Genomic DNA, 24,765 nt, shown 5'->3' on the forward strand with positions numbered 1-24,765 from the left:
GGTTGTATTCATTTTTTATTGTCTTGAAAATTCTACCATTCTCAGAATTCTTCAAAGTTTTATGTGATATACATGGAACGTTTTATCCTATTTTTCCCCAAATAAAAGAAGATGAAAAAACAAACAATCACATGCCTCTTGACAGGCAAGACAGAGAGAAGCTATTGTTCTCATGTATTTCAAATTCTGAAACGATAGGATCAATAGAAAGATTAAGGCTGAAATGTGCATCTGGGGCTCATACAATCCAAGCATTTTTTCAAAGCAAAACCAAGTTCAAAGTGAGGTCAGGATGCTTAGGACCTTGTCCTCTCAAGTTCTGAAAACCTCCAGACATGGAGGTGAATATTCTTAATTCTGTCCAGCAAAATTATCTTACATGTGAAGTTTTCACATCATGACACAATTGCTCCTGAACACATATTCTATATATATTAGGTGTTTTGATTTCCCAAAGAAGCCAGCATTGACTCTGAGAACACCTGAAATGTTTAGTTATATAGTTGCCTAAGACCTGTTCCAATTAAATAGACTTGTTATGAGGAAGGGCACAGGGAGAAAGTCATGAGGAGAGAGGCAACTAGCCTTGGTTTATGATGAACACTTATCTTATCAACCTACTGTTAATAAAGTCACTAAGACCATCAAGAGCAAGATTTAATTTTAACTTGTTTTACTGGTCCACTTTAGCAATGGCTAAAGGTGGTAGTTTGGAAAAATATTAATCAGAGTTAGCTATTTAAAGTCAGACCTATCTTTTCAGCAGTTTCTTCAGGAAAGTTCAGCACCAGCCATCAGCCATGAAGATTCTTAAATACCTCCTGGTCTACCGAAGGTTTCTGCTCATTGTCCTCACCCCACTGCTTTTACTTCCACTCCCACTTATCATCAAAACCAAAGTAAGTGACCTGCTGCGAGAGGTAATTATTTTGCACTGCTATGTAAACCTGAGTTTGTCAGATCTTTTCAGAATTACTTAATTGTGTTTGCATTGTGGAGTTCTTGTTTTGTTTTGTTTTGTTTGTTTGTTTCTTTGGTCAGCTCAGAGTGTTTTCATAGAAATATACAGAAGGCAACAGGTTTAATCTAGGACTCCATACTGGTTGTATGAAGTTCTGAATTATTATTTTTTTCTTGTTTAGGAAATGCTTTTCTTATTTAACAACACCTAGACTCCCTTGACAATCTTGTCCTTACCATTAGGTTTTGTCCACTTTTAAACAGCTCTGTATGTTTGACAGTGGAGTTGAATTGACAGATGCAATTACCTTTTCATTTCATTATGTATTTTGTTAAGTTGATCATATATTGTGTTTCATGATAGCAAATGACTGGAATGAATGATCTGAGAAATTGTCTCTGATTTTCATATTAGATGCTATCCTCACATTATTGATACTGATGACAAAATCTCATTGATTACAGTAGAGCCAAAATTTGACCTATTATTGACTGCAAATATTCCAAGAGATTTAAATGTGGCATTCTGCATGCAACTTTAATTCAGAGAAGACACCAGAATTACCTACATAGTTAATTAGGCTTGAAGGAAAAGAAGGAAAAAGCAGCTGTCTTTTGCTCTTTCATAAGAGGTGGAATTTAAGTAATTTTACTGTCTCTCAAGATATTCTTTAAAACTAGTTACATACAGTTTCATACCTTAGCAAGATTACCAATAGCAAGAATGTACCCTGAATCCAACTCCCTTAAGTCATACCCATTACAGATCTAGGTAACCTTTCAGCTGACATAGCCAGACTTATTGCAATTGTGATTTTTTTTCCTAGGTGAATTTGCTCTTATTGGTGCTTTTTGTATTCTAGGAAGCAGAATGTGCATACACACTGTTTATAGTTGCCATCTTCTGGCTTACAGAAGCTTTGCCTCTGGCTGTTTCAGCTCTGCTCCCTGCCTTTATGTTCCCATTGTTTGGTATAATGGGATCCAAGGAGGTAACCTTTTTTTTTTTCCCCTGTCATACTAAAGATTTCAATGTCAAAATGTCTGAAGAAAGGACCTGATGGGTTAATCCATGGATTTGATAAGTGCCAGTCTCAGTAGGCCTACCTCAAGCTCACATACTTTGTCCTCAGGACTTGTTCATCTTTGTTTTTAATATTTTTTTCTAGATTGTTATTCTTAGATGCCAGTCAGTAAGAAAATGCTAGATAGAAGTAAAATATCTTTAATGCTACAGAAGTGATAGGATACAATAAAGACTCCAAGTTCAAAATGCTGAGTATCCATCTTCATGTCAAAGAGATGACACCACAGATGATCATATTGTAAATTTCTACGTTTAAAACTGTTCTTTTATCTGTTGGATTGGCAGCACTTCATTGGCTGGATTGTATGTTAGATGTGACTGACAATCTTAGGATGTTTAGCACAAGTCTTGCTTTTCATTAGGTTTTAACATTATGCATCTTAACGCACCATTATTTAGATTAAATGAAATTAAGAGCTTTAATGAAATCTAACCATCTAAGTTTAAACCAGTAATCCTTTTTCCATATGCAGGCATACATGCATACCAAATACTAATAGAAGGTCATCATTTAATTTACAGTTTTTATTTATTTATTTATTTATTTTTTCAGGTGGCATCTGCTTATTTTAAAGACTTTCATCTACTGCTGATGGGAGTAATTTGTTTGGCAACATCAATAGAAAAATGGAATTTCCACAAAAGAGTGGCTTTAAAAATGGTGATGTTGGTGGGTGTGAACCCTGCATGGTACGTGCTGTCCTGAAGGACAGTTCTTGTTGAAAGCTGTGAATTCCAGAAATAATTGCATATTGCTCATTCTGCAGTAGTAATCCAGCCTCTCCTTTCTACTGAAACAATGTAGATATTTGAAATGATATGATTGATTTGTAGGTGACATTTTTATTATTTCACTGAAGTATTAATTGCAACACTGAAAGTTCCCTATTGTGATTTTGTTTGTTGTAAGGATCTTTCTGAACAAAAACCTGATGAGTCTGTGAATAATGTAAGGGTTCTGTGTCTTAATGATGGTTTGTGCATACCTGATGCCTACAACCAAATATCTGTGCTACGATTATTATTCATCTATATTTAAGTACTGTTTGCAAAATCTGGAAGCTTCACAAATACACAAAAATCATTCAAGAAATGAAAAAAAAAATCATGGAAGTCAAGGTGGCAAATGAATAATGCACCCAATGCAATGTCTCTATGGTTTTTTTGTTGTTGTTTTTGTTTTTGTTTTGTTTTGTTTTTGTCTACTTGTGAAGACAATATCAAAGGAATAGGAACTTTCTCTGCTGGATGAGGTGATGAGGGAGATGAAATTACACACTCTACTGACTTGCTATCAGCATATATATATCTTATGAAGTGAAAACTTTTCTTGCTTTACAAGCACCCAGGAAAGCTTTAGACACCCTAACTCATCTGGCAGCACATCAGTGAGGCTTTGGAGAAGATCTTTAGAACAAAGATGGCTTCCCAGAGCAAACAATGCTTATGATTCCTTGTCAGGAAACAGAAAGTGATGGGAAGTAAAAAGTCAGAAAAGTAGAAAGCTGGGTCTAAAACATGAAGTGCCACTTGGGTGATGTAATAACACTTCTTAAATATACTGGAGTATTTCTATTCCACTGTGACATAGTCTCTCCTAATTTTAACTATCACATGTGTTTTGATTTTCCCCACATCTTTTGACAGATAGTACCTTTGTGTTTTGTTTCGTTGTTTTTTTCTCTCAATAATTTTTACATTCTTATTCAACTGTATGACACTGGTTCTATTCTTGAGCTATTCTGGTTTAATTACTTTGCACTCTCTTTTTGATCAATCCTAAATTCCCACCTTTCAGTTCAAATCTTGAAAAGGAGAACACAAGTAAATGGTGTGCTGAGCACTGCTGATGATCTTGCTGTGGACCCTGAAATCTGTGTCCAGCTGCTAAGGAAACCTGCAGCAGTTCCAGATTGTAGCCCTGAGAAAGCAGCATCCTTCCTATCTCAGGTTTCCTAATTATAAAGATCATAAAGATTATGATAAGGTGATTGCTAAAGGAGAGGATCTTCCTGTCTCCTGGCATCTGTTGCTTGTTAGCAGTGTGCCTATGCAAAGTGCTGCATGCTCTTCTTTTTGCACTGCCACAAGAAAGAAGCCCCACCCAGCCTGTGCTCACTGGTGCATCCAGCCCAGGATGGAGATGTCATTGCAGGAGGCTTCTATAGCAGAGGATATGGAGGATGCAGTGTTGGGTGTAGGGCAGCAGGAGTCCCTGAAGGCTTCTCATCATGTGAGCTATGCTATCTGGTCAGCAGATTAACAGGTAATATGCTTCTGCAACCCTTTGGGGATTAGCACTAGCACACTGGTTGTGCATTGTACAGCACAGTTGAGTGAAGTTATTATCTAAGGTTTTGTGCAGAATGTCTTTTATAAACTCTCAGCAAGACTAATCTGGAAAAAATGTGAGTTAACAGGTTAAGATATATTTTGTTATTTTTAAATCTGTTTCAGTGTGCACCACACTGCTAAACAAAATGGTTGCTTGACCATCAATCCATCAGATATTGGAAATTTATGATGTTTTGAAAACATGTCTTCAAAACCAGATGTTAGTGAATGCTTTGTTTGCTTTTCTTTTAAAATGTTTTTCAAGTTGTTCTAAAATCGTATTCATCCCCACTATACTTATCCTGACCAGTGTTTTTTACACAGATGTTTCTCCTGAAAACAAAATTCTTACCCAGTTTTCATCTGAGGACCTAACTGAAAGCTGAATAAAGTTAGTAGAATTCACATTATCGCTGACAGTCTGTTAATTAGGTCCACCACTTGGAGATCTGCAGCTTATTTCATCATTAAACAACTAAAAGTGCATGGAGAAAAGACAGGGTGTAAAGGTATTGAACTTTTTGTACCCTTATTGAGGAACAAACAAGTTTAATAGCTGAAATGGAGAGTTATGAGAGCATTTTGAAAACTGTTTTTATGTAATAATGCGTTGCTTACATTATTTTTGTACAAAATCCTGTACAGACAGCCTTTGGGAAGGTTTTTGATCTAGCAAGGAGCTTTGCAAATTGCACAGATTTCTCAGAAACTGCTGTGATACCACAGTCCCTCACTACTGGTTGCTGTCTTACTGTGGTGATTCGTGGCAGGATTCTAATGACACTGCCAACACTTGGGGATGGAAAATCAGGAGAAGTACTCTCATTTACAACTCCAGGAGATGCATTAAAAATGACAATGTGGTCTGTATTTTAAATTTAACCAAACTTCACCAGATATGACATGGAATATTTGTTTTTGCTTTTGGTATAAAACTAGAGCCACTCTAGTAAAATGCAGTTCTTATTTTGAAGTTTATTTAGCATAAGCTGAGCCAAGACAAGACTGAGACTTAAAATGACCTTTGCTTCCTTCTTTAATACAACATTTATTGAAACACAAATAATCCCTATAGCTGTCTTGGGACTGGATTAAGAACTAAGTACCACCTACTTAGTTGCTAATACTTCTCCCTACAACACCTGTACTGGTATCCAGAGGGCTGACACTAAGGGATAAGCTCAGAGTTTTAAGCCAGCCTGTACAATACAGCACTAATAGCACTAATTTAGCCATTTTAACTTTCATTTGAGCTTGTGATATGCATGATGATCTTTCTTTGGAGATGATTTGTACAGATATCATTCTGTGAATAAACATTATTGCTTCCATTTCCTTTTATAAGTGTCTTTGACTCATATTACTAAATATGTTTCAGAGAAAAAATGCATTTGATCAAAATCATTCTAATTTATCAGTTTCCACAGAGGTCAATTACAAGATGCTTACTGTTTCATAAACTCAAGCTTTCTGTTGAAAAAGATTTCCATTTACATAAACAGAGCGGTGATAGGAGATGTTGCTGTAACGGTAACAGACTCTTCTCTCCTCTTCCAGGCTTACTCTGGGCTTCATGGTTAGCTGTGGTTTCTTGTCAATGTGGCTCAGCAACACTTCGGCTGCTGCCATGGTGATGCCAATTGTGGAGGCTGTAGCTCAGCAGATCACCCGAGCTGAAGCAGAAGCTGACCTGCTGGAGATGTCCTGCTCCAATGGATCCACTAACCTGGCACTGGAGCTAGACGGTAGACATGCAGGGCAGGTTTTGTTTGCCCACTCTCACTCTGCAGCATGCTAAAACACCTTTTAACATGAAGTTGAATGGCTAGGGAAGTAATAGCATCATTATGTGTTTTGTTGAGAGACATGTCTTTGACTGCTGTTCTCCCGTTCTTTGACTGACCCTCTCCCGTTCACCAAGCTGAATTCAGACTGACCAAGTGCAGAATACAGCAGGAGAGGAGGAGACAAGAGGGTGGCTTTCCCAGACTAGTAAAACTAAGTCTGGTAAAAAATATGACTACAGAATATAAATACACTGGAGGTTAAGTGTTTGCAAGAGCAAAGGGCTCTTTCAACTTGAGGATAATGTTGAAAGAACAAATAAATCTAAACTAAACAGATGAATTAAAATTTAGGAGAATATTTCTCATCATTAGATTGAGACTCTAGGGTAATAGGAGTCATGTAGGAAATGTTTTGCACTTGAAATTTATTCATGTGATGATAAAAAGTTTCATGGAGTGAGACATGCTGATGGAGATGTTCCAGTTTTGTATCCTTAAGCACTTATTTGTTTTTCCTGTCAATGTCTTACAGAAAATATAGGACAAAGTGAAAACAGTGACTGGAAAGAGAAAAGAAAACAAGTGAATGGGTAGGTTATTCATTTCCTAAATTCTCTTTTAAGAATTCTTCTAAGTACATTGATTAGACTGAAAGTAATACCTCCTATTTATTTCCATGGGAACTACAACAGATACAAAAAGCGTAGTGACACTGTTTGATAGAGCAAATTCTCAGCTACTAAAAATTGTTTTTCAATGTAGTGACCATTACTATAACTTTCACCACTGATGAACAAGAGCCTGTATGCCAACATCCGCCTCTGATGTTGCGAGCTGAATAGGAGGCATTACTTTCAAAGTAACCATCATAGAATATCTGTTTATTACAATTAATACCTTTGTTTTCCAGATATGACAATGATATGGGGAGCACTGTGTGCACAATTGAAAAGGAAAATGAAAAAGAAAAGGAACAGGTACTTAAATTGTCTTTATTTTTATGCTGCTAATGTGTACAAATTGGTTTTAACCCAAACCTCATTCCATCTAACGTAGCACTGCTATCGATTAAGTTAATTTTATGTGAACAATATATATGTGTGTAGATACTCATATACATTCAGTTGCTTATTTATTTATTTCATTAGTGATTCTGTGCTCCAGATGTATTTTGCCTAATTAAATCAATCAGTAAACAGACTCTATATATCACTTGCTATATATAAAAGAAGTACAAATTTTATATAAAAGAAGTTCCTGCACAAAAGAGTGAGGCAGATCATGCAAAAGACTTGAGGATTTGACTCTCCTTTCTATTTCTTTGCATGAATAACTGTAGTAGAGTGCTTTGGTAATAGCAAACCAAACCACATAGCATATGGCTATATTACCAGGAAATATACTGTTCTGGGACATCTTTGAGTCCTATTTTTGTGCTTGATTATTATTATTATATTCTTACTAAGCAGAACCTACCACCTGCTGAAACAGGGAGAAAAAGCAGAGAGGACAAATACAGTGGGATTTTCAAAGTGATGTGCTTATGTATTGCTTATTCTGCTACCATTGGAGGGTTGACAACAATCACAGGAACATCGACTAATTTGATTTTTGCTGAGCACTTCAATACGTAAGAGACTATATTAAATTATTTGTATTCTTCTTAATCCAGAATTTTAACTATTCTTTAAGCTCTCACATGGCTTCCCTAAAATGCATTAGAAACTTTTCCCTTTGATTTCATAGTACTTTATCCTATTACTTTCTTTTCATTATTTTTGTTAAAGAGATTGCATGGTTGTATTTAACTTACACTGGGAAAGCCTGTAAGTGATCACCCAATACAGGCACAAAAAAGATGGCCATTCTTTGGTTGAGTGGTACTCTGCTCTTTGAATAGCTGTCTGCAAAAAAGATGAAGGCATTACCTTAACATGAGTATGACAGACACTAAGAATGTTATTCATTTCTAAGTAGAGCAGGAGCTAAGTTCAGGTCGACTTAGCAAAACATATTAGGAGACTTTCAGAAGGCCATGCTCAGTGCATTGCTGAAATGAGGAATTTAGGTCTGTCAATCAAAGAAAAAGTAAATGATTTCAAACCAATCTGAGACTTGATATTCAATTGGACATCTTGATTTTAGATCTTTTTTTTTTTTTTTTAACATTCCTTTTCTCTGTGAAACTACTTTGAAATTACAATTGCCAGATGTTTTGAAAAAACAATAGATCTTATTTAACTGCTTTTTTTAATTATTATTATTCCACTACTTATTGTCAGAAGCATTACAACTCTAACATAGGGGAAAAAAAAAAGGAGGAAACAACAATATTATTATTAACCTCTGCCCAATTTTTGTATTAAGGACAGCAAAACATTGAAAGACAAGTCATTGACAGGTTTTCTTCCTATCTGTGTTCTGTGAATTGATTAAATTTGGCTTCAGCAAACTTCTAAAGAGAGCTGAAGTATGGTCTGTAAATCTGTCTGTGCTATGAGAAGGTCTGGTGCAGACAGCAACAAGAGAAACAATATGGAAATTGTCTGTTTGGGGAGGGGGCAAAGAAACAGGGCAGTCTGTGTCATTATAAGTCTTCAGACTTAAACTTTTAAACATACAGTCATTTCTGGTTCAAGCTGGCTTCATACTCACCAGCCCAGCAGAATCCAGAATTGATTACTAGGGTTAAGAACTGCTCTTGTTCATTTGCCCAGAGTCATAGGGAACTTGACACAAACTGGCTTACAGCTGTTATTTTTCCAGTTTGTCTTAACTGTTAACAAACTCTCCAAGAAAAAATAAGCAGATTGTTGTTCTCTGCCTGGGTCTTCATCCTCTTCTAGGAATATAGGGCGTACATGGAGCACTGTGTGTAATCCAGTGTCACACACCCCCAGGTTTTTGTTTAATCTTTACACAATCACTGAGCCTTATCCTTAACTGTTTCTACCATCTCACTGTGCAAATATTTTTTCTATTTAACTGTCTTGCACTCCTCTCCTACGAGGTCTCAGTTGTATTTATGTCCTGAGTGAAGTGGGAATTGACCCATTAGTGTGACTTGGACACATTTGCAGTCCATTTTTATCCATCATAAGCACAATATCCATCATAAGGACAATAATTCATAAGTATCATAAGGAGCATCATAAGGAAGACAATTCAGCAAGAGAGCTGTACATATCAAGGATGCTCTCACATATTCTATTCAGTGACAAAACACTAAGAAATTCTATATTCCCTCTATATACCTGATTTTAGTACGAAGTAGGCTACAATCAGTGCTCACTGTTCTCCCCCCTCCCTCACTTTCATTAATCACATGAAAAGATGAAGAGGAAGCTAGTATATCTGTGTAAGGGCTGAAACCCATTCTTTGCTGAGAACTCTCAGCCTGATCTTACTTAGGACATGCTATTAAGCCATTTTCTACAGGGCAGAAGCACACAGTGGCAATGTTGATGCAATACTAAGCATCTCTGACAGTGAGACCAACTCCATAAGGCAGGCATCTCCAACCTGCAGACCATGGGCCGCCTGCAGCCTGGCAAGGCTCACACTGCGGCCTGCCCTCTGCTGCCGCTTCATCATGGCAGCAGCTCAGCACCAACCGAACGTCGGTGTGCTGTTAGCTCCATCTGGGCCGAAACCAGGGCACAGAGTGCCGTGCGGTGCTAACTCAACTAATGGCAAACAAGTTTATGGATTTTGTTACGCTGAGTAAACAGAGTCCTGTTAACAGTGACAAATATGCAGCTATCCTTTAGGTTTCGATAAAGGAATTGGAGAATAGGTTTCAAGCTTGAAAAAAAAAATATCTATTTTTTGGTTTATTTGTGACTCCATTTTCAGTTGACATAAATACATCACTTGCAATTTTCAAATGAAACATATAGAGTTGCAGTCCGAAATCTGGCTATATCTCTTTACCAGATTTTCATAATCTCTCTCTTACCAGAGAGAAGTAGCCCTTGCTTCACAGTCACCCCTTACACATGTCATGGATTTTGGCTGGATGTACTTTTTGAATGAGTATTTTCCAGAATGAAGTATAGGAAGAGTAAAATTTCATGGAAAATCTTTGATGAACAATTTGAGAGCTCACTGAGAATGGCAATCACTGCCATCAAACCAGCCCAGTGCAGTAGTTTCACAAAAACAGGCTCACATATCTCACTGGTTTTATGGTTTTGTTGTTCTCTTTTGTATACATTTGAACAACAAGCATTAAAAATTAAAATATGATTTGTTTCTTATGTACACTTACAATAGTATATATTTTATGAATGCTTCTCCAAAAGTAATGCTTCCTGTTGTATGATGTCAGCCCAGGATATCTGAGGTGGATGTTGGTGGTACAGCAGTAGAGACTGAACCCTCCCATCAATATCCCATTATATGTTGTTTCTGTGTGAGAGATGGCAGCAGAGGGGCAGTCTGACAAAATGGTGTTTAAAGTGGAAGTGCATATAAAACAAAGGTGTGTCATTAAACTGCTCCATGCGGAAAATATGGTGCCCACTGATACTCATTGATGCTTCCTGAATGTTGATGGAGACTAAACAGTGGATGTGAGCACAGTGAGGTGGTGGGTGGTGCATTTCAGCAGTGGTGACAGCAACAGTCGGTTGCCTCCTCTGCTTCAGAATATTATGAATGCAGCATGCAGACTCTTGTTTATCACTAGTGAAAATGCTCAGCTGATGGTGATGACTATACTGAAAAAGAGCATTTTGTGGCTGAGAAATCGCTCTATTAGATAGTGTTATTGTGCTCTTTGTATCTGTTGTAGTTTCCATGGAAATAAATAGGAAGCAGTACCTTCAGAGCAGCTTTTGTAGATGCAGCCCTAGATAATTCCTCTTCACACAGTGTGGCCCATACAAGCCAAAAGGTTGGACACGCATGCCATAAGGGCTTCCTTTCAAGAAAGAATTGTTACTGATGCTCACAGGGTCACTCTATTCATTCTTTAATTGCCTGCATAGAGACACACAATATTTACTCAGATACTGAGAAGATGCCCATTAAACAGTTAAGCATTAGTCTGCTCATCACTTCCATAAGACACCCAGAAGCTTCTATTTGCCAGGAGAATGAGATAGGTTGGACCTCATTGCTTTCTGAACAGATCTTTTGTCCCTTTTTCTGACTCCATATTTTAATGCTGTTTATTATTTTATCCTTTTCCCTAGAGGTGTTTTTCCTCTGGAGTCCTTCAGGTTGCTGCAGTCTGTCAGATTGCTCATAGCTGCAGTTTTATCTATCTTATCTTGCTGTACAGACTTTCTCACAGCTCTTTTACATGACCAAGCAGTTTTTCCTGAACTACAAGTCAAGGTGTGCAGCTGGGCCATATCAGAGTGGCGCCAGGGATCCTAGAAGCAGAGGCAGAGTAAGACTGAGGGAAGGTTTCAGAGGGAAATGGTCACCAGAACATATAGCATCACAGAGAAAACTACTTTTTCCTGTGCTTGAAGAAGAGCAATTTCTACAATGAAATGACTTCAGTGTGTCTTCTCCATCCTTACCTCAAGCAAGACCTGTAATCTAACTGTAACAGATAATCCAGCCAGTGCTATGTAATATATATATTTTTAACCAACCTACCCCAGGAATATTTGCTATCAAAATGAAGATTAGATAACTTAATTAAGATTACTATAAATGCTTAAAGACATTCAGTTATTATGAAATCTGACCACTGTAAATTAACTTTTTATAAAGAAATTAACTTGTTAGGATAAAATTTTCAAGAGCTTGTTGTTCTGTAAGTTAATATTATACATAACTGAGGACATTAGATCATGAAACTTAACAAGTGCTTAAATGCTAGGACACTGCAGTGCTGATGTCAATATTTTCCTATCTTGGAATTCGTACATTCAGAAATAGATGTGGCTAATTATGTAATAAAAGCTAAATCTCCATGTAATCAGTAAATTGTATATATGTACAGTTGGAATTTAGAACATCCATCTCAAGAAGTTCATAGGACTTTTACTTCTGTCTCAACTGCCACTTTAATTGCAGTGTATGCGAACATCATAAAAATATAGATAAGTCTTAAGAATTGTGCAACACATAAGGTAACATTTGTAATAAGTCTTTATCACCTCAGTGACTTCTGTGCCCATCACAATTCCTTTTCTTTTGGCAAGGCATGAAATACGAAAGATGGGATAATAATTGGAAATAGTCATTGCAGCCTCCTTCTGGACATTGTTTTTTCCCTTTCATCCAATTTTTGCACCAAGGAAGAAGGTTAGAATTTTCTTACTTTTAGCGGAAAACTCTGTCAGCAGAGCTGGGGGGGCTCAAAGATGGAGAAAACTCTGTTCAAAGAGTAAATTGATCAACTAAAGCACAATTCATTTAACTGCCCTTTTTGCCTATCTGGCATCTATCTCTTTAAAGAGTAAATGTATTTATTTCAGAAAACTTTCTTTTTAAATACACATGGCAGGAAGATATCTGGTTGTTAGATGAACATCTATAAACAGTAGATGATGACAGCCTCATAGAGACAACGCAAGCTGAGAAACAATCCACCTGACAAATCAACAGTCTCCACCTCTCCTGGAAAGTAGTAGAAATAAATTTGTAATTTGTCCTGTAATACTTATGATGATCAGGAACAGAATGGGAGGGTGAAGGAAGACGACACCAGAGGCCACCTCATGCTAAAAGCATGAGCACAAAAAGCAATCTACTGCAGCAGGGCTTTCTGGTACTTCTCACAGGTCTTTATTTATTGCCAAATTGAACTAAATGTGGTTTGGGTTTTTCTTTTTCACTTTAATCCAGACGTTATCCAGGTTGCCAGTGCATCAATTTTGGATCTTGGTTTGTCTTTTCTATCCCCATCGCAGTTGTTATTCTGCTGCTGTGCTGGGTCTGGCTCCAGTGGCTTTTCCTTGGATTTGAGTAAGTAGATGTTGTAATCAATAAACCTGAAAGTGTATGATATAAAATATCTTGTACCAGGGTCAAATATTGTATCTAAGCTTAACTGGCTTATAGAAAGATAACTCAGCAACGGTGATTTTGTATTTCTGATTAATATAGCTGAGTCTCTGGAGGAAACAAGAATTCTCTAAAATAAAGATCCTTGACTACTCAGCCCAGTATGAAAAATCCATATTGCAAATTATATCTCTTCCCGTCAAGCATACACACGTCATCATTAAGTAGTGCATGCATGCAAGCTTAAAGAATATGGAAATTACATGAATTTTAGCCTAAGATCTGAAAATGGTAAAGACATCCAGAACGTTGCTCTTCACTGGAATCAGGGAAGTATTCATTGACTTGAATACTTGAGTAATACCAGCTTTATAAGCTGGATGACTACAATTCTGAATGTAAATTAAGAAAGTTCTTTTTTTTTTTCCAAAATGGTGGTGGAATGCTTTTTCTTCCCATGGAAGTTTGTGCTTTCAAAGTTTGGTAGAGGACTATTCCTTTCTGGCTGATTCTTCAAAGCCTTATTCTACATGATTTCACTCACACCTGCAGAGTTAATGATAGGGACCTTGTCTTCCACAGCTTCACGGCTACGTATGCTACAAGAGATGAAGACTGAGATTGCCTGCTCTTAAGCAGATGTAATATCATCTCAAGCTTACCACTCCATACCTGAACATTTATGTGTTCATTTTTCTTGACAGGTTTGATAGTGTTCTTGTTAACACTGTGAGAATGAAAACCTAGCTTGTAGCAACTATTCTTCTGATCAGTATGCAGGCTACTCACACATTACTAACTTTTTCATCAAAAAACAGAGTAAAGCAAAATCATGGATGAATTTCATTACATAGATACGTTATGCATTTGATTGATTCAATTAGTTCCCATGATTAAGGCTTCATTCTTCCTGTGTGCTATATCTGAAATGTCCTAGACATTGCAGGAAAAAACAAATGAGCTAGTCAATAGCAGGACACAATTGCTGCCTCTTTCAAGTTCCCAGTGGACTTTGTCTATTAATTCCAATATATTCAGTTTGGTATGTGATAACTAAATGGGAGAAACTGCATTGTAAAGTGAAAAACTTATTTGTAAAGTGCTAATACTAGCTGAAAAGAGTGGACATTTTTTCTTCTGTATACACTGTTAATTCTTCCTCCAATATTGTTGATTAACATTCCAGTTTTAAAAATATGTTCAAGTGTGGCAAGAAAAGAACAGCCAGAGAAGAGGCTTCAGCAAAGGTGATTCAGGATGAATACAAGAAGCTTGGACCAATGAGGTATGTCACACTATAAATTAGCAAACAAGAACGAGTAAATCCAAATGTGAGCTCAAGAAAATATATAACACATTGTTTTTTCTGCTATAGCTACCCAGAAATCGTTACATTTGTCCTATTCATCTTAATGACCTTGCTGTGGTTTACCAGAGATCCAGGCTTTTTTCCAGGATGGTCTTCACTTTTCCCAAAGTAAGTAATCTTTTTAATACACTAACATGAGCAGCACTGTGTTTTAAATGCATACCTTACTTTCTTGACAATATATTAAAAATAATGCTTTTAATATTTTGGAAAGATTCCAATTTTTAAAAAACCTTACTAGTATATACTGGAGGTACAACTCCAGTGATTTCTTAGATGTATGTGTGCAACATCTGAAATATCCCAAACACATTGCAAGTTGAAACAAAATATCTACTAAAAGTAATTATGCCTACCTTTTAGACTTAATCTGGTGATGGAGAAGGCATAATGATTGATGTTATTGTTTCCTATATCCTCATCAAATCTACAGTTACAAGAACATTACCTTTGGTTAGGATTTTTTGATCTACTGCCATTACTGGCAGTCCAACTTCTGTGAGTACAGGCAAACATCCTCTACTTTGATAGCTCTCTAGCTTTTAATATAAATTTCTGTTTGTTCATACATAACTTGTGAAAAGTCACAGTTAAATCATTGCCAAAAAGCAGGAGCTATTTAGGAGCTATTACTTTTCTCTTTTTCCCTCTGCTGCAGCTTGTTTATGCTGTCCCTTTCTCAGGATCACTTAGACATTTTTTTTCCTCTAAGAAATTGCTTGGTCTTACATAAATCTATAATGCTCTGATGACTGTAATAGTTCCTGATCTCTTGCTGTAATTACTGTAATTTTGATTTTGTCCTTCTTTTTCAAAGGTCTGAATTTTGCTCTAGAGTAACGGAAAGTAGTTGGAGGCCTGGGAGGAGCAGGACTTTGTGCTGCTTAGGGCTTTACAGAGTCAGCATTTATTACTGAGTCAAAGGCCAGAATTAGACTTGGATGGTAATCTTCCATTTTGTGTTTCTTTGTCTCCACCACAAATGACGTGCACATGTGTCCATCATTCCTTTTCTCTTCAAGTATTCTGCCATCATTCAGGATCTCTCTCTTATTACAAGGAATAATTGTAGCCCTTTTAAGATTTAAAATGAAGTGAAAAAATATCTTAGTGTAAAAATTGCACTAAGAAGTGCATAAAAACTAAGATTGTTTTAAAATGATTTACTTTTTAGTTACGCCCAGAGTTGCAAAGGAACAGGTTTTCCATCATCTCAACATCATGACAATAGAACTGATGATCAGTGTCCCATATGAATCACAGTATTCTTAAAGGGTTTTTAGTGTTGACCTAATCAAGCAATCTGTCAGCTAGGCAATCAGGCTGGTTTTGCCTCCCTTTCTGCTTCACATTAACATTCAGTGCTCGTTGAGCACCATTTAGTGAAATACTCCTGATACTGAAAAACTGACCTTGTAAACAACCTCTCAGGTTTGGGGCTTATTACTCAAATGGATTATTCCAGTCCAGAGATCTACACTTTCCCTATTTGAAGTTGTCTGTTTACCTCTGTTCACTGAAAGGGAAAAAGCGGACTATATATTTAATAAGTGTGGTTACTGCATGGGGATGTTACTTTGTGGATGCCTGTAATGTTTTCCTTGAGAGGGAATGCAAGTACATGCCAAGTCACATAAGGCTGAATCATCTTATAATTTCCGTGAAGTAACCTGAGGAGAAACAAGACCTGTGTTAATCTCTAACAAAACATTTAAGAGGAAAAAAAAAAAGAATTATTTCTTACTATTCAGGCCTTTCCTATTTCTAGATAGCTTGGAATTATCAATCATTTGCATTAATAGGCATCATATCTGGAATTTATGATTTTACTTTTCTGATCAACAGACAACTTCCCAGTTAGGATACAGAGAGCCAACAAAGGTATAGTTAGAGTGAGCCATCATGTTTCAACAAAGCAAAAAAGAGGCAAAAGACCTGTATCAATGGATTAGGGCCTTGCAGAGTCAGCACTCATCTCTGTAATGTCCAAGGGGCTTCTACAGTGCATGAGCTGTGGCTTACATGTCTCATGCATTTGTTCACTAATGCCTCTGCACAAAAAAACTTCTGCATTTCAGTATAGTGACAAGCATGTGCACAACTTCCTTAATTACATGCTAAAGAAAGCAACTGTAACAAAATGTTTTCTTCTCTTATGTTTGTTACAGTGCTTATTTTCCACAGGATTTTATCCCAGTCTAGAACCTGTCTCAGGGAAATTCTGTCACCTGCAGAGATGAGCTTTGGCCTTATTATGAGATTGTTTATTAGACTGGAGGAACAAAGCTGCAATGTCAGAGCTAAAATACCCTCTGGGCCAATGGGTGGGACATAAGTAGTATCCACCACACTCCCAGGGTCTTGAACCAAAGAGTACTGTCACCTCTATTGTAATAGCATGCTGAAGATCAGAAGCAGCTATATTGTTCTGTGTGTCAAGCCTGGTAGAGATTTATTTTATTAGAACATGAATTCCCGGAAAATAACCAGGCTTGATTTCCAGATGGAAAAATATAGGTTCCTCATATTGTGAAGTTTACTGCTTTCTTTGAGTTTGGTCTTGTGGATAATCATCTCTGTTGCCAAAATAAACAAGACAAATTTACACCTTGTTTTATGTCTCAATATAGCTTCCAGCCATCTGTTCTTGTCTTTCTCTGCTAGATCAAAAACTTCTTCTGATAGGTACTTTAGGGATATACCTACCTGGTTTAATTATGTCACATTACAAGTTTTTTGACAAACTACATGGAATGCTCTAAGTTTTGCTTTAAGAAACAAAATCACTCCAATCTTATCACCCTTGTTCATGTTTTCAGCCCCTTCTGTTCATCCTCACAAGTTAGTGAGTACCCCTTTTTCAAATAAGACTGATTTCTTTGAACCTAGCAGAAAGATTGATATTTAATGACGTCATCATTTTTAAGGTCTAGTTTTTGAAACATTAGACATTTCTTATCCATGATTATGCTATATCAGTACTGAGTAGAGCTCATTTTTAAGAAGCATTGTTGGTCATACTATGTCAGTGCCTTTCCAACTTATGTTACATTTATAAGTTAATTTTTCTCGTGGAAATTTTGTAAGTCTGTCAAAGACATTGCTGTGCCCTGAGACCCAGTTACCTCCCTTTGGAGGAAGATAGCAGGATGATTTAATCAATGTTTAGAATATTACAGAGGGAAGTGCAGGGTAAAAATACCTGTTTTCTCTCCATCTGTTGACAGCCAAGGGTCACATATTACTTCTGCTACAGCAGTTTCCAACCGTGTCCTGGCTTGATTCCAGGCTGTGGGATACTGGCTTCAATTAGATGAATTTCAAGTTGGCCCTTGGCTAACACTTTACAAACATCATCAGAATTAAAAATTTCGACAGTGGGCTGCACCTGATGCATACAAGTTGGTCTTCTTTCACTCTTCCTCACATTAGTGCCTGCGGGTATATACATTTTTTCTATGGGTCTTTTCTGCTAATACAAGGCCACTATGTACTTTTGCCAACAGTTCTTTTCTCTACAGTGATATCAGTTAGAGTAGCATTGAATTTTCACCAACCAGTGGATTTTTTACTTACAGGGCAAACAGATTTGCAGTTTTACAAGCAGGTAGATGTTGTATACGCAATTGTTTTACATTTTGGAAAAACTGGACTTTGAAAAATGTTTACCTCAAAATTCAATTACCATAGAAGAGCTGCTGTCTGCTGTCACTTGTGTCTCCATAAAAAGTAAGATTGAAGGTTAGGATATTGTGTTTGTGTCCTAAGCAGGCTTTCTCAGAACTGTATGGCATGAGGAACAATTAATTTTTGTGAACAAAATTGCACAAGGAGCAGGCAAAGTCCTGCACGTGAGGAGAAATGACCCCATACACCAATATATGCTGGGGGATGCCCAGCTGGAAGGTGGTTCCACAGAAAAGGGCCTGGAGGTCCTTGCAAAGGCCAATAGTATCTTGGGCTGTGTATGGGGCTACTGAATCACAGCCTGAACCTTTGATTGATCACCTGAGGCGAGCAGTGAGTCAGCCACGGGAGCACAGGTGAGGGCAGTTCACCAGTGGGAAAGGATCTCTCTGGAGATCTGCTCCATCAGAAGTTAATCTCATGAGCCCAGGACAGGGTGAGTGACTTTCTCTCATTTCTCCAATATAAATTATATTAGCCAAGCTCCTGGATATATATATATACACACCCCATCTGTATATCCACTGATTATACAGGCTGCATTAGGCAAAGTATTGTCAGAGGTTGAGGGAGGTGATCCTTGTCCTCTATTGCTGAGGCCAACCCTGGAGCACTGTGTCCAGTTCTGGGCCTCCCAGTACAAGACAGACATCAAGCTACTAGACAGAGTCCAGCAAAGGGCACGAATACAGAGAGACTGAATCTTTTTTTCTTTGGTGAAGATCTGAGAAGGCTGTAAAGGCTCCAGGGTATCTTATCAATGCTTATATGTTCTGGGCAGCCTGGTTGAGTGGTTGGTGATGCTGCCCACAACAGAGGGGTTGAAATTAGATGATCTTTGAGGTCCTTTTTACCCAAGGCCATTCTATGATTCTATGATATGATCTGAAGTGCAAGTGCAAAGAGGATGGGGCCAGGCTTTTTCCAGTGATACTGACCAACAGAGCTAGAGACAATAGGCACAAAGTGAAACACAAAAGTGTCTAGATATTAGAAACACTGTAAACAGTGAGAATAAGTGACTAAGGCATAGGTTGTCCAGAGATGTTGTGAAGTCTACTGCCTTCAAAATGTACCTGGACATGGATCTGAGTACCCTGCTCTGGGTGTCCCTGATGGAGAAGGGTTTGAAGCAGATGGACTCAGAGGTTCTTTCCCTCAACTGTTCTGTGATTTTATGAGTAATGGAACTATGCAGAGAGAATAAAGCTGCAGAGGAGAATGTAGCACATGATTTGTGTCTATGTCTAAATCCTATTTTCTTTCATAACTCCAACAAAGAATGCAGGATAGGATGCCAGAAGAAGAATTTTCTGCTTTTTAGCCCCACCCAGTGCACCTGGACCTAGGCTAAAGGTGTCATATCAGCAGAACCCTCTTCCTTAAGATACCGTTACAAAATAATAAATTGTTTTTCTTAAAAGCATCTTCAGTGCTAGCAGGCAATAGAAAACAGGAGACAAAATGTATTAGAGAGCCACTTCACCTTCATGGCAGTTACCGTTTTATCTAAAGCTATACTGGCTGTGATCTCATATACTCACAGAATCATAGAATGGCTTGGGTTGGAAGGCACCTCAAAGATCATCCAGTTCCAACCCCCCTGCTGTGGGTGTCACCCTTGAGCACCTCCGGGGATAGGGCATCCACAGCTTCTCTGGGCAGCCTTTGCTGGTGCCTCACCAGACTCTGAGTCAGTGTGCTATGCACATTAAGGTTCTGTGAATCTCCCTAACACTGTTGAAGCAAAAGGAACTATTAGATTATACATTTGTAACTTGTAATAGGGGGTGATCGTTTCTATTCAATGAAAAGCCTGAAATCCTCTGGGAAGCTATGCTTATACCCATTACAGCTGCATGTGCAGGAAGGTGCATGATATGAGACTGAGAGGACAAATATATTGGTTCTGGAAAAGTAATAATTTACAGAAAGTATATACAAATACAGAACTTAAGAAGTGTTGGGTTTAAATTTCTTCAGCGAAGTTCGTATTTCATTGAATAACTATCTTGACTAAATAAGATGGGATTTGTTACCATCTATCAATTTGTAACAGAATCACATGGAGGTGCTAAAACAGCCCTAGATGTCAGCTCTTCACTTTGCCTGATCTTGTGGCTACTCTGTACAAGTTTGAAGGAAATTGTGTCAATTTAAGAACTGGCACAATGAGTTTTCATGCACAGGAAGTTATCAAAGTAAATATGGTGCTTGTGTCTATGATCCCAGAGGTGACAGACAAGGGAGGATGATAATAAAGCTCTGCTGTCTTTTCTTAGCTACAGGAACATCATCCTCCGTGGGTAGACACAGTGCTCCAGGCCTATTGGACTGGATCTACTACAGAGCATATTAAAATTATTAAATTTACCACTGAGCTATGAAAATGAGTTTGAACACCAGCTATTACCAAACATTTCCCTCCTCCAGCTTATTTCTGTATGACAAAATAAAACACATTTCCTCAGGACACAAACAGATTGATTTAGAGGTCTGACATGATAATTCTGTGGATGTGGTAGGTTGACCTTGACCTGCTTGCAGATACCCACCTAGCTGCTCTCTCAGCCCCTCTCCTCAACAAGAGAGGGGGGGGGGAAATGCCATGGAAGAGTTCATGAGTGCAGATAATGACAAGGATACCCCTTACCAGTTACCACCATGGGTATAATAGACTCAAGATGTAGATAAATAATTTAATTTACTACAAATTAAAACAGATTTGGATAATGAGAAACAACGACGACTTAAAACACCTTCCTCCTTCCCTTTCCCAAGGCTCAAATTTACTCTTTCATCCCTGACAACATTACCTCCCACTCTGAATGGCACAGGGGGGTGAGGGAAATGAGGTTGTAGTAAGTCCATAAGAGCTCCTTTCTGCTCATCTTTCCTCATATTTTTTTCCTCTGCTCCACCATGCTTTTCTCCATGGGCTGCAGGGGAATCTGTGCTGCAGCACCTCCTCCTTTTCTGACATTGACTATTGCAGGGCTGTATCTCACACCTTTTTTTTTCCCTTCACATCTCACTCCCTGAGGTGCTTTCCCTTCCTTAAATCTACTTGCACAGAGTTGCCACCATCTTGGCTGCTGGGCCCATGTGTCTGGCATGGGGCAGCCCCACCCTCTCCTCAGATAGACCCTTGCAGGCCCACTGCCTGCACCTGGGCATGAACACGCAATATAACAGACTATCATCCTGGCTATATCTACTTATATGTATTTTTCTTGTGTTACTCTTGTTAACTTAGATATAAAGGCTATGCTACGGATTCAACAACCGCCTTAGTGATTGGCCTCCTCTTCTTTATTATTCCAGCAAAAACATTGACTAAGACTTCGAATGGTGAAAGCAGTTAAGTATATTTTGATGTGGATTCTATTACAATAAGGTAACAGTAAATGTAATTAATTGCATTATATCAAGGAATGTTCTTAAATACTAATGTTACAGCTTCAATGCAGAATAATGCCTTACTGAGCTGTAAAGCATCCCTGTCCTAGAAGAAGCCCAAAGCAACGCTCGGGCAATGTGAGCAGCAAGAGCTGGTGCTGCCAGAAGAGCATCCTGCTGCCTACACATCTCCAAACCCAGTGGAAACCAGTTTTCCATTGACTACTATGAGCTTTGAATAGGGCTACACAGGGCAGGGCTGGGTTTATTTTGAAAGTGTTACGCTTATTTTATGTACCCTATGAAATTCAAAGTGGAAAAAAGAGTCAGTTCCTATTTTTATCTCCTTAAATGGAACTTACTTCCATTAAGGTATACTTCTGGATTGTTCTTTTTATGCATTCAGTTCTAAAGCTGACATCAATGAAACCTGGGGAAAGTAAGGTCAGACCCTAACTGTGACTAAATGAAAGAGAGTTTGCTCAATAATCTGTCCGAACAGTATAATATTATTAAATAAGTTAATCTTATTGATATCCCATAGCTGTCTTCCAGGTAGAAGTGCCAATGCTCTACTGGTAGAAACTGTTGTAATTGTCATTGTCAAGCTGAGATAGTTTAGAGCAGGTACCAGGAGGTATCTGTTTTTCTTCTCAAAGATTTTCTTCAAGTTACAATAATTAGAGTTTGCCTCAGAATATTTCCCAAGTATTTCTTTGGAGAAATTATTTCAAGATATTTTTTCAAGATGTCTTTAAATGTTGGTGTTTTATTTTTGTTTTGTTTTGTTTTTTTTTCTCTAGCTGCTTTTGGTTATACTCCACTGATTACTTGGAAGGAATTTCAGTCATGCATGCCCTGGGAAATTGCTATTCTTGTTGGTGGCGGGTTTGCATTGGCAGACGGCTGTGAGGTAATGCAATTTATAGATGATACTGAGCAATTAGCATGACCCACATCAGAAGGAATTCAGTCATGCTGTGGATTCAAGATTATAGGCTTATTTTAGCAAACTGTTCAGAAGTGATATTGAACAGGATAATTGTGAATATGCAAGATGTTCAGAAAGCAGAGTTAAAAATAAAAAAGTATTCTTTGTCTTCAAACACTACACACAGTGATGATTACTATTTATTATTTGCTTAATTTAAATCCTGATAGTGGTAGGAGTTGTCCAGAGTTTTCTGAGGTGATTCCTATGTGGAGCACTGCTGTTTTTTCCAATAAATCAAGCATATTTCTTCCCAGGCTCTGGTTATGAGGCCCAGTGTATACACATTACAAATCTTCTGAGTACATCTCTTCTAATCTTCTGAAAGGTGCAAATATAAATAAATGGGAAGTAGTTTGCTTGAGTATTTACACAGCAGTGACTTAAGAAATAAAATAAAGTTATAAACATGTGGTAGGAACCTGGGAAATATTTTAGATTTTTTTCTCTTTTATACAAATACATCACAATTAGTAGATGAGTAAATTCTTGTTATATACATTTTAACTGTAATTTTCTGTTCATTGTTTTATAAAACAAACACTGTCATATTCCTTGTGCAGGTTTCAAAACTTTCTGCCTGGGTAGCAAATAAATTGACCCCTCTAGGATCATTACCCTTGTGGCTGGTTATCCTGATATCATGTCTTATTGTCACTTCAGTGACAGAAGTGGCCAGCAATCCAGCCACCATTACAATATTTTTGCCCATACTGTCTCCTTTGGTGAGTATAATAGAGGCTGTTTTTAACCAGAATGTGCTTTATCATCCATGTAATAACATAGCTGCTCAAAGAATCAGTTTTTAAGAAGTCTCTATAAAATAGTTCATGCTTTTTTTTTGTTTATTTTGTTTTGTGAGGTTTTTTGTTGCTGTGTTTTGTTATGTGTTGAAGTATGCATTGAGTAGCTTGTTGAGGATTCATCACAAGAGATGCTGTAAATTCAGGAAAAAGAATTTACACTCAAAAATGTTAACACTCAAAAATAGAAGCTGTTATTCCTATTTGAGAATAATGGAAAGACTTAAAAGACTAGTTCTGTCAGTGTTAATTCAGGATCACATCTTTGACAAAAATGGCTAACACCACAACATTCAAGCTATCATCAAAGAGAGGAGAGGGCTAATAGATCTACTTTAGATGTACTCCATTTCTTCTCTCCTTTTCTTTTTTTTTATCATCATTTTTATCAAAACACCCAGTTCTTCCACTTCAAATCTTACCATGGTCATCTTCTAGTCTATAACGTTGCCTCCTGGCCAGCCTAGACACATACTAATCCTCTTTTGCACTCATAAAAGAAAATTATCTCTTCACTGAATCTCTCCAACCCATTACATACTAATTCAATATAATTGTCTTTCTTGTACTGTTTTGTTTTTAGTGCTTATGCTATGCTCAAAATCTTTGCAAGAGTCTTTCATCTTAGTGATTTAACTGCAGTTAGAGAAAAATTGTGCATGAATTTAGAGTTGCAGAATCACAGAACTCTAGGGGTTGGAAGGAACCTCTGGAGATCATCTTGTCCAACCCCCCAACAAAAATAGATTCCCTACAGTCAGTTATACAGGAAGGCGTCCAGGTAAGTTTTGAATATCTCAAAAGAAGAAGACCCCACAACCTCTGTGGGCAGCCTGTGCCCTGTCACCCTCACAGTAAATAAGTTTTTTCTCATGTTCAGTTGGAACATCCTGTGTTCCAGTTTGTACCCCTTGCCTATTGTCCTGTTGCTGGGCACCACTGAAAAGAGCCAGGCCCCATTTGCTTGACTCCCACCCTTTATATATTTATAAACATTGATAAGATCCCCTTCTCTTCTCCAGGCTGAACAGCCCTAGGTCTCTCAGCCTTTCATCATATCATTATAGTTTTACAAAGGAATTACCAGAAAAAGTTTATTTTTCACTATTTGATCTGTCAGTTCACAGTTTGCTTGTGCTAATATGAAAAGTTTGTATTTATGTATTTCACTTAGCAAATATATCCTCTGACAGCACTTCTCTCTCTTTTATTTTACTTTCTGCAGGCTGAAGCCATTCATGTGAACCCACTTTTCATTTTGATACCTGCCACACTATGTACTTCCTTTGCATTTCTTCTTCCTGTAGCAAACCCAGCCAATGCCATTGTATTTTCATATGGTCATTTAACTATAATGGACATGGTGAGTTTTAAGCAAG

The 24,765-nt window shown here is 37.6% G+C and overlaps 1 protein-coding gene across 2 annotated transcripts in view; it reads left to right on the forward strand.

Moving 5' to 3' along the window:
- Nucleotides 1-775: 775 nt before the first annotated feature.
- The window catches only part of SLC13A1 (solute carrier family 13 member 1), a 29,029-nt gene continuing 5,039 nt past the window's right edge, over nucleotides 776-24,765 (forward strand). The window contains exons 1-14 of one of the 2 annotated variants that reach the window (XM_010706336.3): nucleotides 776-899; nucleotides 1,824-1,952; nucleotides 2,601-2,737; nucleotides 5,939-6,126; nucleotides 6,701-6,758; nucleotides 7,079-7,145; nucleotides 7,635-7,798; nucleotides 12,979-13,098; nucleotides 14,324-14,422; nucleotides 14,513-14,614; nucleotides 21,450-21,553; nucleotides 22,396-22,505; nucleotides 23,147-23,308; nucleotides 24,612-24,749. In XM_010706336.3, coding sequence (XP_010704638.1) covers nucleotides 801-899; nucleotides 1,824-1,952; nucleotides 2,601-2,737; nucleotides 5,939-6,126; nucleotides 6,701-6,758; nucleotides 7,079-7,145; nucleotides 7,635-7,798; nucleotides 12,979-13,098; nucleotides 14,324-14,422; nucleotides 14,513-14,614; nucleotides 21,450-21,553; nucleotides 22,396-22,505; nucleotides 23,147-23,308; nucleotides 24,612-24,749 — 1,677 coding nt within the window. In that variant the 5' untranslated portion in view covers nucleotides 776-800. The remainder of the gene's footprint in view (nucleotides 900-1,823; nucleotides 1,953-2,600; nucleotides 2,738-5,938; nucleotides 6,127-6,700; nucleotides 6,759-7,078; nucleotides 7,146-7,634; nucleotides 7,799-12,978; nucleotides 13,099-14,323; nucleotides 14,423-14,512; nucleotides 14,615-21,449; nucleotides 21,554-22,395; nucleotides 22,506-23,146; nucleotides 23,309-24,611; nucleotides 24,750-24,765) is intronic. The other variant, XM_010706344.3, reaches the window with a different exon arrangement.

Source organism: Meleagris gallopavo, chromosome 1, assembly GCF_905368555.1.
Source record: "Meleagris gallopavo chromosome 1, MGAL_WU_HG_1.1, whole genome shotgun sequence".
Taxonomy (NCBI): Eukaryota; Metazoa; Chordata; class Aves; order Galliformes; family Phasianidae; genus Meleagris; species Meleagris gallopavo.